The 17,642-nt window shown below is 36.6% G+C and overlaps 1 protein-coding gene across 1 annotated transcript; it reads left to right on the top strand.

Annotated features, from left to right (window-relative positions):
* Nucleotides 1-16,487: 16,487 nt before the first annotated feature.
* Nucleotides 16,488-17,200, top strand: LOC141401521 (larval cuticle protein 65Ag1-like). The gene is made up of 2 exons (XM_073981808.1): nucleotides 16,488-16,733; nucleotides 16,867-17,200. The coding sequence occupies exons 1-2, from the start codon at nucleotides 16,609-16,611 to the stop codon at nucleotides 17,054-17,056; spliced, it is 315 nt and encodes a 104-aa protein (XP_073837909.1). The 5' UTR covers nucleotides 16,488-16,608; the 3' UTR covers nucleotides 17,057-17,200.
* Nucleotides 17,201-17,642: the final 442 nt, after the last annotated feature.

Below are 17,642 nucleotides of genomic sequence, written 5' to 3'. Positions count from 1 at the left end.
TACCCTCAGAAAATGTGAAGCGAAACTTTGACCTCTGGACAGATCGAGTGTATTTAAGGTCTCTTTAGAATTTTTTGGCCCTTTTTGGACATTTGAACTTGCCGACAAAAAGTGGATTATGAATTAACTGCACTAAGACACAAATGTTGAACTTTTGTAGGGCAGGTACCCTTAGAGAGGATCGATATGGGTCATTTTAGAAGTTGCCCCATTCAAGTGATATCGTCCTAGCATTTTAGTGACATTTTTTAAATATTTGGGAGAAGTACCGAAAGTTGTGGACCGGTATGGCCCATGAAACTAAGTTTGGATATAATATGACGAAGACCAAATGTTGGACCAAATCGATTGAACAGTTCTAGAGTTATCGTTTTTTACACCTTTCGGGCTGTTTTCCCAAGAAATATGGACTTGCCCCTGAAAAAACTTTTATCGTCGTAATGCAGGTAGCGAATGCAAATCGCTTCAATAAAAATCAAAGTGATTCGAGAGCAGGTTTTAAAGTGAACTTATCCGAAATTTGGTGTGAGAGGTACCAGAAGGAGTAGACAAATATAGTCAATATTCGAACCTGATCTATATCTGGTAGATATATTAGGATGTGCAAAGCATGGATTTCATCGGTCACTCCCTTCAAGAGTTATCGTGCGCAAAATTGTTCCAAACATTTTTGAAGTTTTGTGGGGGATGTCCCTGAAGGAGTGGACCGATATAGCCCATCTTCGAATTTAAACTATGTTTTCATAAAATATTACGAAGGACAAATTTTGGGACCGAATCGACAGATCCGTTGGGGTGTTATCTTGCGCTCCAACCACTACACAAGGTGTCACAGGGCTTTTTTGCACCTTTCCGGCCATTTTCTCAGGAAGTATGGACTTGCACCTGATGAAACTTGTACCCTCGTATGGGGGAAGTGAATACAAGTTGTTGCATCAAAAATCAAACCGATTCGAGAGCAAGTCCTAAACTGAACTTATGCGAAATTTTGTGTGGGAGGTACCCGAATTAGTGGGCCGATTAAGTCCATATTGGAACCTCATCTAAGTCTGGTAGAAATTTCACGATGTGCAAAGTATGGACCAAATCGGTTACTTCTTTAGAGAGTTATCGTGCTCACAAATTTTCCGAACATTTTGGAACTTTTGTAGGGGAGTTGCCTGAAAGGACCTACTTCGAACTTCTGGCAAAATATTTCGATACCCAAAATTTGAACCGAATCGATTGATCCGTTTCAGAGTTATAGTGCGCACCAGCCAGACAGACAGACGGACGGACATTGCTAGATCTACTCTGAAACGTCTGAAACGGATATCGTACAAACATACTTGGGGTCGAAAACCATTATTTCGATTAGGCACTTTTTGTCGTTTCAAAGTGTAAATACGTTCAATGGAGGCTATATGAGGGTGTGGACCGACAAATTTCATATGAAAAGTTTTATACCTCAAATGAAGCCTAACTATCAAATTTCCGCCATTTGTGTGGAATATTGCGGCCACAATAGGGATACGTTAAATCGATTTCGGTTAATCGATTAATCGATTATTAACCGTAAAATTTCCAAAAGTCGTAGTCGACTATTGACTGTGCGAAAACCGTATAATCGATTATTCTTAGTCGACTTTCGGAAGACGGAGTCAACTATTATTCGTAGTCACCGATTAGTCATAGTCTATTATTATTCGTAGTCGGCTATTAATCGTGGTCGACTTTTAGTCGTAGATGACTATTGGGTGTGCTAAAACCGCATAATTGACGGTACTTTTTTTATACATATAACCATCACGGATCGCATCAACGAAAATGGTCGATTATATTCGATTATAATCGGTTTTCGGCGGTTAACGATTAATCGAAAGTCGATTTTTAGAATACTATCAAATAATCGACTAACCGAAAATCGAGTTTTAAGTTTTTCACGAAAACCGAATAATCGAAAAACCGATTATTGCAATTCACTGCGTATCCCTAGGCCACAACCGTTGGACCTGTACCAACAAAATTTTGGGGGAAAGTTTTATACCTCAAATGAAGACTAAATACCAAATTTTAGTCATTTCGGAAGAATATTGAGGCCAAAACTTTCAAACTACCGAAAATCAAGAGGTAACGTTCTATGGGGGCTATATGAAAGCGTGGACCTATACCGAAAAAATTCCGGGTATTCTGAGGCTTTTTGCTAAATTTTCTGACCGTATTAGATAAAATTTGACATTTGATATTCCCAATGACTAATAAACTTCTCTACTAAAAATACCAATAAAGGTCCGCGTGTTGGTATAGCCCTCAATAAACGGTACATCCCGATTTAAAGTGTTTTGAAGCTTTCTGATCGAATTAGCTGAAATTTGGCATTTGATGTTGCCAATGACCAACAAACTTCTCTACAAAAAAGTATCAAGATAAGTCCACGTTTTGGTATAGGCCCCATATTTTAGCTAAATGTTTTGACCGAACTAGCTGTAATTTGACTTTTAAAGTTTTTAGTGGTCCCGAAACTTCTACACCAAAAATCGTCTATATAGGTCCATAATGTGAAATAGTCCCCATATAACGGTACCCCCGATTTTCGGTATTTTGAGCAACAATTTTTTGACCGAACTAACCGTAATTTGACTTGAGTTTTATACGAATTAATTTTTGCTTTTCTCTGATTGTACGAAAGATTTATTAGTTATATTTTTTTTGATTCATCTTCAGTTTTGGTTTTTTTATAAAATGTCAATGACGTTGATGATTAAGACAACCACCTTGTCTATCTAACACACCTTATCATCAAATGAGATGACATATTTGTACAAGTTACACAAGTCTACAAAAGTAAAACTACTAAAAAAGAAATAAACCAGTAAGGAAACGATCAAAGCAGGGAAAGGGCGACTGTATGATACGCTACACTACTACGATTTCAATATAATTTGGCGACATTTTATACTACACGGAATTGTTAAAATCAAAAACCCTAATACAGACCATCGTTAGCCTAAAAACTTTTACATCTAAAATTACTTTGAACTGATGTCACAAAACTAACAACCAGTGTATTTACAATTTAATTATTGATGATAATTCATTTGAAGTGTTTGAAATGAGTTGTGTGCGACCACAAATGACAACAACGGCGGAAATTCCAATAGGTTTTTTGTTTAGTACATGAAAAGACAACTACTTCCGAACTGAATATTGTGGCTGAGGAATGAATATCTTTCATCAAAAATATATTGTACACATTGAAGAAGATAAAATGTCAAGTACATGCATGCATTTTTACGAGCAATTCTTTATCAAAAGAAAATTAAGTTGTGTAGTTCTCCCACGGTTACCGGTTTGTACTTATGTATATTTCTCCATGATGTGACAACTAGTTTCTAGTTACTTAAGGGGTTATCCGAAGTTGTGCAGACCAAAAAAACTAATTTTTCATGAATTGTTTTCAAAGAAACTAATTATTTTAAAGTTCTTTTATCTGAAAGACCACATCATATGAGAGCTGGCAAACCATCGATGGAAATATCGATATTATCGAAATTTAATTTTGTACGACAATACCGATGAATAATTTTTTATATCGGTATTATCGAAAATTTTGACATCACTAAAAACGGCTGTAGAAGCCGGAAATTAATAAAACAACAAATTACAGAAACATATCCGTTTGGTTTTACATATAAGCTTTTTATGTAGACGAATAAAAAGAGTTTATAAAGTTTTTTTACAATCTCAAAGAGAATGGCGTGTATGGGATCAGATCGGATAGGAGCGAGTTGGGTCGCCACCACCAACATCAGCCCAAACACCGAGGAGGTTGATGAAGAAGTTAAGGCCTTTGTGCATAAGCTGCCTCGCCTGGTTGCCTTGCTTTTCTGCTTCATTTCTGACATAACAAAAATAAAAGAATAAAGAAGAAAAGGGCAACCTACTTCGAAATGGCCTTCTTTAGAAGAAAAGGGCAACCTACTTCGAAATGGCCTTCTTTATTCTTTGATTTTTTGTTATGCAGGAAAGCAAGGCCTTTAAGGCCTGGGTACATAAGCTGCCTCGCCTGCTTGCCTTGTTTGCTTCTGATAAAAGAATAAAAAAGAAAATGGCAATATAGTTCGAAATTGCTTTGGCCACGTCCAGTTGTAACGGTGGTAGGTGAGAAGGCCTTCCATGCAAAGGTTTCGCAAATGTTGGTGGCGATGAAGAGAGAAATACCGGAAACCAAGCGGAAAATAATTGGATGATGATCACGACATAAACAATGGCTTGGGCACTATTGAACAAAGCCACCAACTTCAATGATTTTGGCAGGACCCAACAATGGCATAACCAAGCCAGATGTAAAGGCCTAGGTACATAAACTGCCGCACCTGCTTGCCTTGCTTGCTTTTGATAAAATAATAAAAAAGAAAAGGGCAACCCAGTTCGAAATTTGATCGGCCTTCTTTATTCTTTTATTTTTCTAATGTCAGAAATGAAGCAGGAAAGCAAGGCAAGCAGGCGAGGCAGCTTATGTACCCAGGTCTTAATAATAGGAAATATACACAATTCAATAAGGTAATTTCCGGAAGTGTACTGCAGAATTATGAATTATTAAAACTGTTTCTCTAATTTTTGTTAACTATTCTCCGCACTCGCAAACTTGAAATACCTATGTTTTAAAATTGATTTTACAACGATATTTCAATGAAATACAAAATCCAAACATGATACGTTTGTCGGCCATTTCGGATTCTAAATAAATTGGGGTGACAAATCCACGATAGTATCGATTTTATCGATAATATGAAACGGAAATATCGAAAAAATCGAATGGAGCCGATATCGATAGTTTGCCAGCTCTACATCATATACCACTTTTAGAATTTTTGTTGCTGAAAAATATTGCATAGTCTTGTGGTAAATGACTATCTTCATTTCCACGAGTTGGGGTTTTTAAACCCCAACTTAAAAAAATTCCACGAGCTGGGGTTTAAAAATCCCAACTTCAAAAAATTCCACGAGTTGGGGTTTTTAAACCCCAACTTCAAAAAATTCCACGAGTTGGGGTTTTTAAACCCCAACTTCAAAAAATTCCACGAGCTGGGGTTTAACAATCCCAACTTCAAAACATTCCACTAGTTGATGTTTAAAAACCCCAAATTCAAAAAATTCTACGAATTGGGGTTTTAAAACCACAACTTCAAAATATTTCACGAGTTGGGATTTTTAAACCCCAACTTCAAAAAATTCCACTAGATGATGTTTAAAAACCCGAAATTCAAAAAATTCCACGAGTTGGGGTTTTTAAACCCCAACTTCAAAAAATTCCACGAGCTGGGGTTTAAAAATCCCAACTTCAAAAAATTCCACGATTTGGGGTTTTTAAACCCCAACTTCAAAAAATTCCACGAGCTGGGGTTTAAAAATCCCAACTTCAAAAAATTCCACGAGTTGGGATTTTTAAACCCCAACTTCAAAAAATTCCACTAGATGATGTTTAAAAACCCGAAATTCAAAAAATTCTACGAATTGGGGTTTTAAAACCACAACTTCAAAATATTTCACGAGTTGGGGTGTAAAAACCCCAACATCAAAAAATTCCACGAGTTGGGGTTTTTAAACACCAACTTCAAAAAATTCCAAGAGTTGGGGTTAAAAAACCCCAATTTAAAAAAATTCCACGAGTTGGGGTTTAAAAATCCCAACTTCAAAAAATTCCACGAGTTGGGGTTTAAAAACCCCAAATTCAAAAAATTCCACGAGCAGGGGTTTAAAGTTCCCAACTTCAAAAAATTCAACGAGCTGGGGTTTAAAATTCCCAACTTCAAAAAATTTCACGAGTTAGGGTTTTTAAACCCCAACTTCCAAAAATTCCACGAGTTGGGGTTTAAAAACCCCAACTTCAAAAAATTCCACGAGTTGGGGTTTAAAAAAACCAACTTCAAAAAATTCCGCAAGTGGGAGTTTTTAAACCCCAACTTCAAAAAATTCCTCGAGTCGGGGTTTTTAAACCCCAACTTCAAAATTCCACGAGTCGGGTTTTTTAAACCCCAACTTCAAAAAATTCTACGAGTTAGGGTTTAGAAACATCAACTTCAAAAAATTCTACGAGTTGGGGTTTTTAAAGCCCAACTTCAAAAATTTCTACGAGTTGGTTTTTTAAACCCCAACTTCAAAAAATTCCACGAGTTGGGGTTTTTAAACCCCAACTTCAAAAATTTCTACGAGTTGGGTTTTTAAACCCCAACTTCAAAAAATTCCACGAGTTGGGGTTTTTAAACCCCAACTTCAAAAAATTCCATGAGTTGGGGTTTTTAAACCCCAAGTTAAAAAAATTCCACGAGTTGGGATTTTTAAACCCCAACTTCAAAAAATTCCACTAGATGATGTTTAAAAACCCGAAATTCAAAAAAATTCTACGAATTGGGGTTTTAAAACCACAACTTCAAAATATTTCACGAGTTGGGGTGTAAAAACCCCAACATCAAAAAATTCCACGAGTTGGGGTTTTTAAACACCAACTTCAAAAAATTCCAAGAGTTGGGGTTAAAAAACCCCAATTTAAAAAAATTCCACGAGTTGGGGTTTAAAAACCCCAACTTCAAAAAAATCCACGAGTTGGGGTTTAAAAACCCCAACTTCAAAAAATTCCACGAGCTGGGGTTTAAAATTCCCAACTTCAAAAAATTCCACGAGCTGGGGTTTAAAATTCCCAACTTCAAAAAATTGCACGAGTTAGGGTTTTTAAACCCCAACTTCAAAAAATTGCATAAGTAAGGGTTTTTAAACCCCAACTTCCAAAAATTCCACGATTTGGGGTTTAAAAAGCCCAACTTCAAAAAATTCCACGAGTTGGGGTTTTTAAACCAACTTCAAAAAATTCCACGAGTTAGGGTTTTAAACCCCAACTTCCAAAAATTCCACGATTTGGGGTTTAAAAACCACAACTTCAAAAAATTCCACGAGTTGGGGTTTTTAAAACCCAACTTCAAAAATTCCACGAGTTGGGGTTTTTAAACCCCAATTTTAAAGAGTTCCACTAGTTGGGGTTTTTAAACCCCAACTTCAAAAAATTCCACGAGTTGGGGTTTTTAAACCAACTTCAAAAAATTCCACGAGTTAGGGTTTTAAACCCCAACATCGAAAAATTCCACGATTTGGGGTTTAAAAACCACAACTTCAAAAAATTCCACGAGTTGGGGTTTTTAAACACCAACTTCAAAAAATTCCAAGAGTTGGGGTTAAAAAACCCCAATTTAAAAAAATTCCACGATTTGGCGTTTAAAAACCCCAACTTCAAAATATTCCACGAGTTGGGGTTTTTTAACCCCAACTTCAAAAAATTCCACGAGTTGGGGTTTAAAAAAAACAACTTCAAAAAATTCCACGAGTTGGGGTTTTTAAAGCCCAACTTCCAAAAATTCCACGAGTTGGGGTTTTTAAACCCCAATTTTAAAAAATTCCACTAGTTGGGGTTTTTAAATCCCAATTTCAAAAAATTCCACAAGTTGGGGTTTTTAAACCCCAATTTCAAAAAATTCCACGAGTTGGGGTTTTTAAACCCCAATTTTAAAAAATTCCACTAGTTGGGGTTTTTAAACCCCAATTTCAAAAAATTCCACGAGTTGGGGTTTTTAAACCCCAATTTCAAAAAATTCCACGAGTTGGGGGTTTTGAACCCAAACTTCAAAAAATTCCACGAGTTGGGGTTTAACACTCCCAACTTCAAAAAATTCCATGAGTAGGGCTTTTTAAACCCCAACTTCAAAAAATTCCATGATTTGGGGTTTAAAACTCCCAACTTCAAAAAATTCCATGAGTAGGGCTTTTAAAACCCCAACTTCAAAAAATTTCACGAGTTGGGGTTTAAAAAAACCAACTTCAAAAAACTCCACGAGTTGGGGTTTTTAAAGCCCAACTTCTAAAAATTCCACGAGATGGGGTTTTTAAACCCCAATTTTAAAAAATTCTACGAATTGGGGTTTTAAAACCCCAACTTCAAAAAATTCCACGAGTTGGGGTTTTTAAACCCCAACTTCAAAAAATTCCAGGAGTTGGGGGTTTAAACACCCCAACTTCAAAAAATTCCATGAGTTGGGGTTTAAAAACCCCAACTTCAAAAAATTCCACGAGTTGGGGTTTAAAAACCCCAACTTCAAAAAATTGCATAAGTTAGGGTTTTTAAACCCCAACTTCAAAAAATTCCACGAGTTGGGGTTTAGAAAAACCAACTTCCAAAAATTCCACGAGTTGGGCTTTTTAAAGCCCAACTTCAAAAAATTTCACGAGTTGGGGTTTAAAAACATTTGATTTTTATTTATAAAGATGTATAATATATATGATTGTTCCACAAACATACCAGAAGGGACAAGGGAGACTTCTCTCATATCAATGAGTACATTACGATTCCACGACCTTCATTAAGCTTGATGTGATAAGGTGATATATCCACAAAGTTATTTTTTACAATAAGTTTATTTCTTCCATAAATGAATTTTGATTTGCTGAAAGCTAATTCCGAGGGGTAGTGGTGTTGGGTATCACATGGTCCTCCTATCGTATCTTCTTCTGTTTCCTTTTAAAATTATGTATCGGTTCATAAAAAAATTAGGTACTGTACTAGCCTGAGGGGTTTTATCCGTCGCCAAAAACTGTTATTTCTATTTTACTCGCTTTCTTAATATTTATGAAGATAACATTCATAAATGTTAGGAAAATTATTTTCACAAAGTTTGTGTCTTAAGTCTTTTGTTTGCCACATAGAATAACAGCATGCCTATGTATGGATAATTTCTAGATCTTGCATTTTTTAATAACAAATTTAAAACAAATTATACCAAATTCATTAAAAAACGTTAAAAATATATTTCCAACTAAATTTTACACCCAAATATATAACGATATGTAAATTTGAGTTTTTATTGCAGATCAATATCGTTTTGATTTTTAAGTAGAATTTAATTGGTTTTTGTTCTCTGTCACATCTTTTAAATTTCTTAATCAAAAATCATAACCGTAGTACAACGAAATTTGTTTTTGTATTTCAGTATAAAGATTTCAGTATTCATCAGCTATCAAAAAAACTTAACCAAAAAAAAAAAAAACATTAAAAATACTAGTTTTTATTTTTCATATTTTTTTTTTGAAAGATGTTTCAGGAAACTGGAAATGAAATATCACAACGACGTGTCATGGTGGACAGCGAAAATTTAAAATTAACAATAAAATGAGGGTCATCGCAATCAATATTTTTGTTTATAAAAAGGACAGATATGTTAGTGGGTATATTACGGATTTCCGTACTCATAAATTATAGATTGATGGATTCGGATTCATGTGATAAAGAAAAATTAATTTAAATATTCCATAACATTATTACACTATTACAATGTAAGCGTTATAGTGGTTTTTATTTATATTGCCAGCGCTAGGTGATGATTAATGATGAACAAATTAAAAAAACGTTGATGGGGATTCTAAATTAGTTGTTTAAATATTTCGTATTAGTCTTTTGAACTGCGGAAGTGGCTCAAATATTTTCGTACAACGATTCAGAATCTTTTTTCCCTGGCCGAAATTCTGTAACTTTTTAGTGAATAGAAATATTGAAATGGTTTTTTTTTTCTTCTTTTAAAATTCCATCAAAATCGCTTAGATTTTAAAAAAAGTCAGCAAAAGCTGTAGTGGGGACGGAACCGACTATGTAATACCCTACACCACTACCACTGTGCATAAGATTTTCACTCGTAAACATTCTTTTTAATAAATAATTAATATTTAATTTTATATTTGACTACTGTCGACATCTAATTGGTACTGATTGAAAGCTTTGCTGGTCTTCCTGATTAGCATTTTAATACACCAAATAGAAGCAGAGGTATTTGTCATTAAAGTAAAAACTTCAAAATATTAAAATTGTGATAGATTAGCACCTTTGGCAATGACTCTGATATTTGACCATAAATGCCACCTTTTGTATTAATTTAAAGCTCAGATGGTTAAGTTTCATAATCAAGCTCTCCTTTGTCCACAGATTTTTTTTTGCCAATTCCGACTCTTGAATATTATCCGACCATCACCAAAATCAATTAGCTTCTTCCTCCTCAAAATTTCGTGACGATCAGATCAAAATTGCGGCCTACAGCGTGATTAAAAAAGTGAAATATGGGATGTATACCGACTATATATGGGTGACGCAGGGGATGAAAGATACCAAGGAACGGTCCTGACCGGCTTTTACCTGGCAAAGTCCAGGATTTATCTTGGTCCCTCTTTCATCTCAAGTGGACACTGACCTCCCGTGGTGTCACGTGGGGTAGCTGCCTTTAACACCCGTTAAAGGTAGTGAGCTAAAATGTGCCGCGCCCATAAGAAGGTTAAAAGCTTGGGCAAGCTTGGGTTTGGGCGCAGGGTTAGTAACCCTCCTCTAGAAAAAACAGCCTAATATGTAACAAGTAAAAATTATCAGTCGGCTTTGCCGACAGAGCTATACCCTCAGCCTGTGTAAATTGAAACACTTTTTCCCAAAAAACGTATGTATTTAGGGGGTTTCAAAATTTTGGACGTATGAACCGACAAAAATCTTGATTAGGGTTAAAGTTGAAAAGTTTTGCGGAGGGGGTACTAAAAGGAATGGACCGACATAGACCATGGGGGTGCCATTGGGGATTTTTACACTCTTCGGGATGTTTGCTCAAGAAGTATGGACTTGTGCCTGAAAAAACGTTTACCATCGTAATTGAGGCAGCGAATGCAGTTGCTTCAACAAAAATCAAAGTGATTCGATGGCAGGTCTTAAAGTTATTTTTTATCCGACATTTTGTGTGGGAGGTACCGGATGGATTGGACAAATATAGTCCATATTTGAACCTGATCTATATCTAGTAGATATATTAGGATGTGTAAAGTATGGACCAATTCGGCCACACCCTTCAAAAGTTACCGTATGAACAAATTTTTGAACTTTTGTGGGGGAGGTACCTGAAGAAGTGGACCTATATGTCTTATCTTCCAACTTAAACTATGTTTGGACAAAATATTACTAAGGCCAAATTTTGGACCGAATCGGCAGATCCGTTCTAGAGTTATCTTGCGCTCCAACCACCTCACACGGTGTCATATGGGGTTTTTGCAACTTTCAGGCTATTTTCTCAGGAAGTATAGAAGTACCGTCGTATGGAGCGCAGTGAATACAAGTTGCTAAAACAAAAATCAGAGTGATTCGAGAGATCGGCTTAAACTGAACATTTCCGAAATTTTGGGTGGGCCGATTGAGTCTATATTGAAGCATTATTTAAGCCTGGTACACATTTTACGATGGGCTAAATATGGACCAAATCGGTTACTCCCATCAAGAGTTATCGTGCGCACAAATTTTCCGAACATTTTCGAACTTTTGTGGGGGAGGTACCGGAAGGAGTGGACCGATATAGCCCATCTTCGAACTTAAACTAAGTTTGGGCAAAATATTACGAAAGCCAAAATTTGAACCGAATCGGTTTATCCGTTCGAGAGTTATCGTGCGCACCAGCCAGACAGACAGACAGACGGACGGACATTGCTCAATCGACTCCAAATTGTCTGAAACACATTTCGTCCAAACATACTTGGGGTCTAAAACCATTATTTCGATGAGGCACATTTTGCCCGTATGAAAGTGTATATACCCTCATTAGCATAAATGCTGAGGGTATAAAAACAAAAGAAAAGAAAAACAAAACCCTCAAAAGTTGACAACCCCAGCAAACGTTTTAAGGACCATGATCTGCGAATCTGCACCTGGAATGTTCGCACTCTTTATAGAGAAGGTGCAGTTTACGCATTGGCAGATGTGCTTGAAAAGTACAAGGCCGACATTACTGCCATACAGGAAATACGATGGAATGGAAAAGGCGTCACAACAACACCTAAAGGTGACGCACTGTATTATAGCTGCCATGACATAAAACATGAGTTTGGTTGCGGATTTGTATTTGGTCGGAGGTTAAAACACCTGGTCTCCAGCTTCACTCCAGTGAATGAAAGACTTGCTACAATTCGAATAAAAGCAAAATTCTTCCACATCAGCTTTATTTGCGCTCATGCTCCCTCTGAAGACAAGGACGAACAGACCAAAGATATGACATTAAAATTATTCTAGGCGATTTTAATGCCAAAATTGGAAAGGTGAATATGTTTGGCCCAACAGTCGGGAAATTCAGTCTCCACAGTGAAACATCTGACAATGATATGAGACTGATAAACTTTGCAGCTGCAAGAAACATGGTAGTTAGCAGTACCAGATTTAAGTATCTCGATATTCATAAGGGCACCTGGCTGTCGCCAGATCAAAGAACAATAAATCAAATTGATCACGTTCTGATAGATGGAAGACATGCATCAAACATAGACTCGGACCACTACCTTGTTGCAGCAAAGGTACGTACACGTCTTAACGTTGCAAATAAAGCACGAACAGATAAAACGCGGAAGTTGGACATCGGTAAGCTGCAAACACAACAGATAGCCATAGCATATTCCACTCAATTAGACCAATTGCTTAATGAAAGCTCTCCTCGTCCCGATAACATATCAGCACAATGGCAAAATATTGCCCACTCCATGGAAACAACCGCAAAATCCATACTTGGATACCAGAGACCTCCACCAAGGAATTCATGGTATGACCAGGAGTGTCGCGCTGCTACCGAAAAGAAAAAATGCGGCATATAGGGCTACTTTACAATCCGTAGCAACGCGTAGCGAACGTGAGAGATATCGTTGGAAAAGGAGAGAGGAGAAACGTCTTTTCCGCAGGAAAAAGAGAGAGATGGAAAAACAGGAGCCTGAACAAATCGAAATGTACAGGAGACACAATGAAGTCCGAAAGTTCTACCAAAGAGTGAAACATCAAACTGACGGCTTTGGTACAGGCACATCCTCCTGCAAGGAGGCAAGGTAATTTGGTAACTGATAGTGTGCACAGGATATGGAAAGAACATTTCTCCAAACTGTTGGTATCCAATAGTAGCGAAGTCGACGAAGATACCACAGATCCAATCCCAGATGATGGTATTGAATGTATACCACCCGGCCAAGATGAGGTAAAGACAGCAAAAAATCGGCTGAAGAATAATAAGGCAGCAGGAGCTGATGGCCTACCAGCCGAGCTGTTTAAAACCGGAGGCTACACGCTGATAAGGTGTATGCATCAGCTAGTTAGCTCCATCTGGCAGGAAGAACGCGTACCCGACGGTTGGAAACTGAGCATCCTGTGTCCCGTCCATAAAAAAGGAGATACGACTTTATGCTCCAACTCTAGGGGCATAAGTTTTCTCCCTATCGCCTAAAAGATAGTGTCAGGGATATTGTGCGAACGACTGAAGGGACCGACCCTACACCACTACCCCTGTGCATAAGCTTTTCACTGGTAAACATTTCTTTTAGGGAATATATGTATTCCGACTACCACCAATATGCCTCTTTCTCTCTGGGACCCCCACAAGCAACCAAAATTTCGTGAACATCCGATCAAAATTGCGATCTGTAGCGTGATTCCAAAAAATGGAAAAATTGGATGCATTACCAACTATTGTGGTATCTCCCTTGTTTGGCCACCTTTGCCAACCTACTTTTCTTCTTCCAACCTACTTTTCTTCTTCTTTCACCAAAATCTATAGGCTTCTCCATCTGTAGGGCCGCCATCAGCCCCAAAATTTCGTGACTATCCGATCAAAATTTCAATCTGTAGCGTGATTACAAAAAATGGAAAAATTTTATATATTATTGACTTTTGCGATATCTCGGTTGTTTGCCTACTTACGCCAGCATACTTTACATCAATGTAAAGGAGATCTTTTCTTTTTCCATTGGCGGGCTTTCCTTTTGGAATACTCCTACCAGAAGCGGCGATATTTGCATAAGAAAAAATTTTGACTTTTCTTCACATAAGCTTGTTGCTTATTTCGACTCCTGAATATTATCCGACCATCACCAAACTTAATAGGCTTCTTCCTCTGTGGGACCCGCATCAACTACCAAAAAAATCGTGACGATCCGATCAAAATTGCGACCTGTAGCGCGATTTAGAAAAAAATTAAAAATTGGATGCATTACCGACTATTCCGATATCTCTGCTGTTTGACAACCTACGCCAACCTACTTTGCATCTTTGTAAAGGCGAGATATTCTACTTTCATAACCAGGCTTTGCTTTTGGAAGCTCCCTAACCAAAGCTGTGATATTCGTCATTATAATTAAAATCACAAAAATGAAAAGATGGGTTGTATTAGCGACTATTGCGATATCTTCGTTGTTTGACCACCTACGACAACCTACTATACATCGTTGTAAAGGTGATATTTTCTACTTTGCCTTTAATGTACCCCTTATAGATGCGGCGATATTAGCTTTGAAATAAAACGTTGACTTTTTCTTCAAATAAGTTTTTTGTCCATTCCGACCCCTGAATATTATCCGACCATCAACAATAGGCTTCTTACCCTCCGGGACCCTCATCAACACCCAAAATTTGGTGACGATCCGATCAAAATTGCGCCTTGTAGCTTGATTACAAGGTTAAGTTGGACAGACGGACGGACACACATAGCCACATCGACTCAGCTCGTTGGCCAAAACCAACCCACATAGTGGCGTAGGGTATAAAAACTTTCTGGACTAGGCAATAGGCAGAGTTGCCAGACGCCATTTTAAATTTCCATTGAGACGTTTGAAATTTTTTAGCATAACCATTCTCAGTACTGTTTGACGTACGACCACGTTTTGAATGGTTTACAGGGACTTTGAAAAATCACTCTGCAAAAAAATTGGAATTTACTTATGAACAATTTCGTCCCTTCATTTTTCAAAATTATCTGACGTGTATAATCACGGCAAGAGTGAGTGCATTGACCAAATTAAATCCTTGTATGTCGATAAAGGGCCCTCCCTTTATGATAAACTGGTTTAAACAATTCAATTGTGGTCGTGAGGTTGGTCCCAAAACGGACGTTTTGCCAGTAAAAAAGTTTGCCGTGTGTGAATGGATAATGCAAGATCGTCATGTTATATACCGTTAGTTAGGGGCATGCTTGGGCATTTATTTCACTAACTAACATTTGTTGTTGTTTAAGCAGCTTAGAAACCTACGTAGAAGCACAGGTTTGATGCTGGGTTGGCAGCCGCAGGCCGAAAAACTATGGTTTCGGGTCAATCCGGTACGAAAGGACCAACTGCCGACGCCCAATGCTTTCAAAGCACTCCGACTGTGGACATTGATTCCTATAATTTTGAGGTAGTTCAAGACTTCGTCTACCTCGACACCACCGTAAAAACAACAAACAACATCAGTTGTGAAATACTCTACGAAGAAGAATTGTCTTGGCCAACAAATGCTATTTTGGCTTAAGTAAGCAGTTTAAAACCAATTTCATAAATTTCATATTTTTATATGCACTTTGAACTATAAATCTATTAAACTACCACCGAAAACTATAAATCTTTCCACAGCTATTCATTTACGGTGGCAAATTATGTTTACACTTCCCACCCGCACGCTTAGACTAATGAAAATGAGATCGACGATGATCAATCTCGAATATAATGCGGCGGTTTAGCTAATCAAAAAATCAACAAACGTAAGCGACAGCACCCCAAACAACGTTAGACAGAGTAAATAAAAATAAACAGCAGCCACTGGAGTCGCTGCGACTGCAATCACTTGTTGTTGTTAGTTGTTGTTATTGCTCTATTGATGGATAACAAATGCTGTTTGATGGATGTTATATAGTTTGGTATGGATTGCCAGGGCCACGCCTTAATTAAATAAGAAATTAAATTGAACTTGACACACAAACAGCAGACAAATGCAAACGAAGGTATTTCCCCTCTCTCCATATCTCATGATTCAAAACAGTAAATTAGCCAAAAACGTTATATAGCGATTTTGGCTTATTTTATTCGGAGTTTACACTTTGATCCAAACCACAAGATGATGAAGTAGATGATGATGATGACGATCATAGTGTCTTCTGTCGGTTTTCTTACATCCATCCATGAATGAGAAAACAAGTTTTTTGTTGTTATCAATCGAACGAACATTCGATTGATGGCCAACCAAATTGTTGGTGGTGGCATCAATGTACTTTTTGTCTGTGGAAACTTGGATTTTTTGTTTTTGTTGTTATTGGCTGGCTGGTTGATTTAATGGAATTTACTTGTGTCAGTAAATATTATCACGCTGTGAAAACTTCATTGCTCATCTCTTCATACTCATGTTCTTTTGCATCCAAGCAACCAGCCATCCATCCATTCATGGTCGTATCTACCCACTACATGTCCATACATTTTATTATCATTTTTTCGGAGGGAACAATCCCTTTTTGCTCTTCTTGATTCCAATGTATTTGTAAAATTGGTACTCGTTTTGAATAAGGCATACACAATAATGCAAAAAATTCCACAACAACAATTTTTAGTGAGGCTGGGCAATTGCTTATGGCTGGGGATTATGTATAAAATGCCGGTAATGAGATGCTGTAGTTAACATTAATTGTTTAGTACTTGTACAGTTAAGAGCAGCAAAGCAGCCACACCGTCTTCATTTGCCAATTTTAACGGATTTATATTTTCACGATTAAACTCCTCGCCACTAAAATCATCATCATGAAATACTCAGTTGCCTTTTTGTTTGTTGCCATGTTCGCCTGTGTCTTGGCTGCCCCACCACAACAAGAAGCCCAGGTATTGCGTTACGATTCCGATGTACAACCTGAAGGATACAAGTTTGCGTAAGTAACAGCTGCTGCCCAACAGGTTTTTTCTTTTTCTTTTTAATTGGTTCACTGGGCCAAGGTTAGGCAACACAGCTGCTCATCTGGTTATTCCTTAATGGTTTTGTTTTCACTCTTTCTTTTTTTACAGTGTTGAGACCAGTGATGGTAAATCCCATCAAGAAGAAGGTCAATTGAAGGATATTGGTACAGATCATGAAGCCATTGTTGTCCGTGGTTCATTCTCTTATGTTGGTGATGATGGTCAACAATATACCGTTACCTATTTGGCTGATGAAAACGGTTTCCAACCCGAAGGTGATCATTTGCCTCGTTTGTAAAATCACTCGTACAACAAACCTCATTTAAATTGTAAAAAATGCTCAATTTGTGTTAACTAGGTTTAGATGTTTGAAATTTCACTACTTTAGTTGTTAAATTTAATTGTTTGAAATTCAATAAATGTGATTCTAAATGAAAGAAAATTTGAATAACGTTTTTATTTATTATTATTTTAATATTGGCAGTACGTAAAGCGACAGTTATAAGACAGCCGGAATATAAAATTAAAATACAAAATATAAAATACGAAATACAAAATAACAAATATTAAATATGAAATATAAAATAAAATACAAAATTTAAAATATGAAATATAAAAATAAAATCCAAAATATAAACTACAAAATATAAATTATAACATATAAAATTTAAAATATAAATTATAAAATAGAAAATCTAAAATATAAAATATATAATATAAAACATAAAATATAAAATATAAAAACTAAAATATAAATATAACACATAAAATATAAAGTTATAAGACAGCCGGAATATAAAATTAAAATATAAAATATGAAACACAAAATAACAAATATTAAATATGAAATATAAAATATAAAATAAAATACAAAATTTAATATG

This window comes from Musca autumnalis, unplaced genomic scaffold (assembly GCF_047663935.1).
Source record: "Musca autumnalis isolate F117 unplaced genomic scaffold, ASM4766393v1 scaffold_4, whole genome shotgun sequence".
NCBI classification, from domain to species: domain Eukaryota; kingdom Metazoa; phylum Arthropoda; class Insecta; order Diptera; family Muscidae; genus Musca; species Musca autumnalis.
Note: the sequence above shows the minus strand (reverse complement) of the source record. Positions and strands in the feature narration are given on the sequence as shown.

Bases quoted from the DNA above. Each gene is read 5' to 3' on its own strand.
- LOC141401521 (XM_073981808.1), top strand. From the start codon at position 16,609: ATGAAATACTCAGTTGCCTTTTTGTTTGTTGCCATGTTCGCCTGTGTC. The intron at 16,734-16,866 runs GTAAGTAACAGC...CTTTTTTTACAG, and splicing joins CCTGAAGGATACAAGTTTGC to TGTTGAGACCAGTGATGGTA.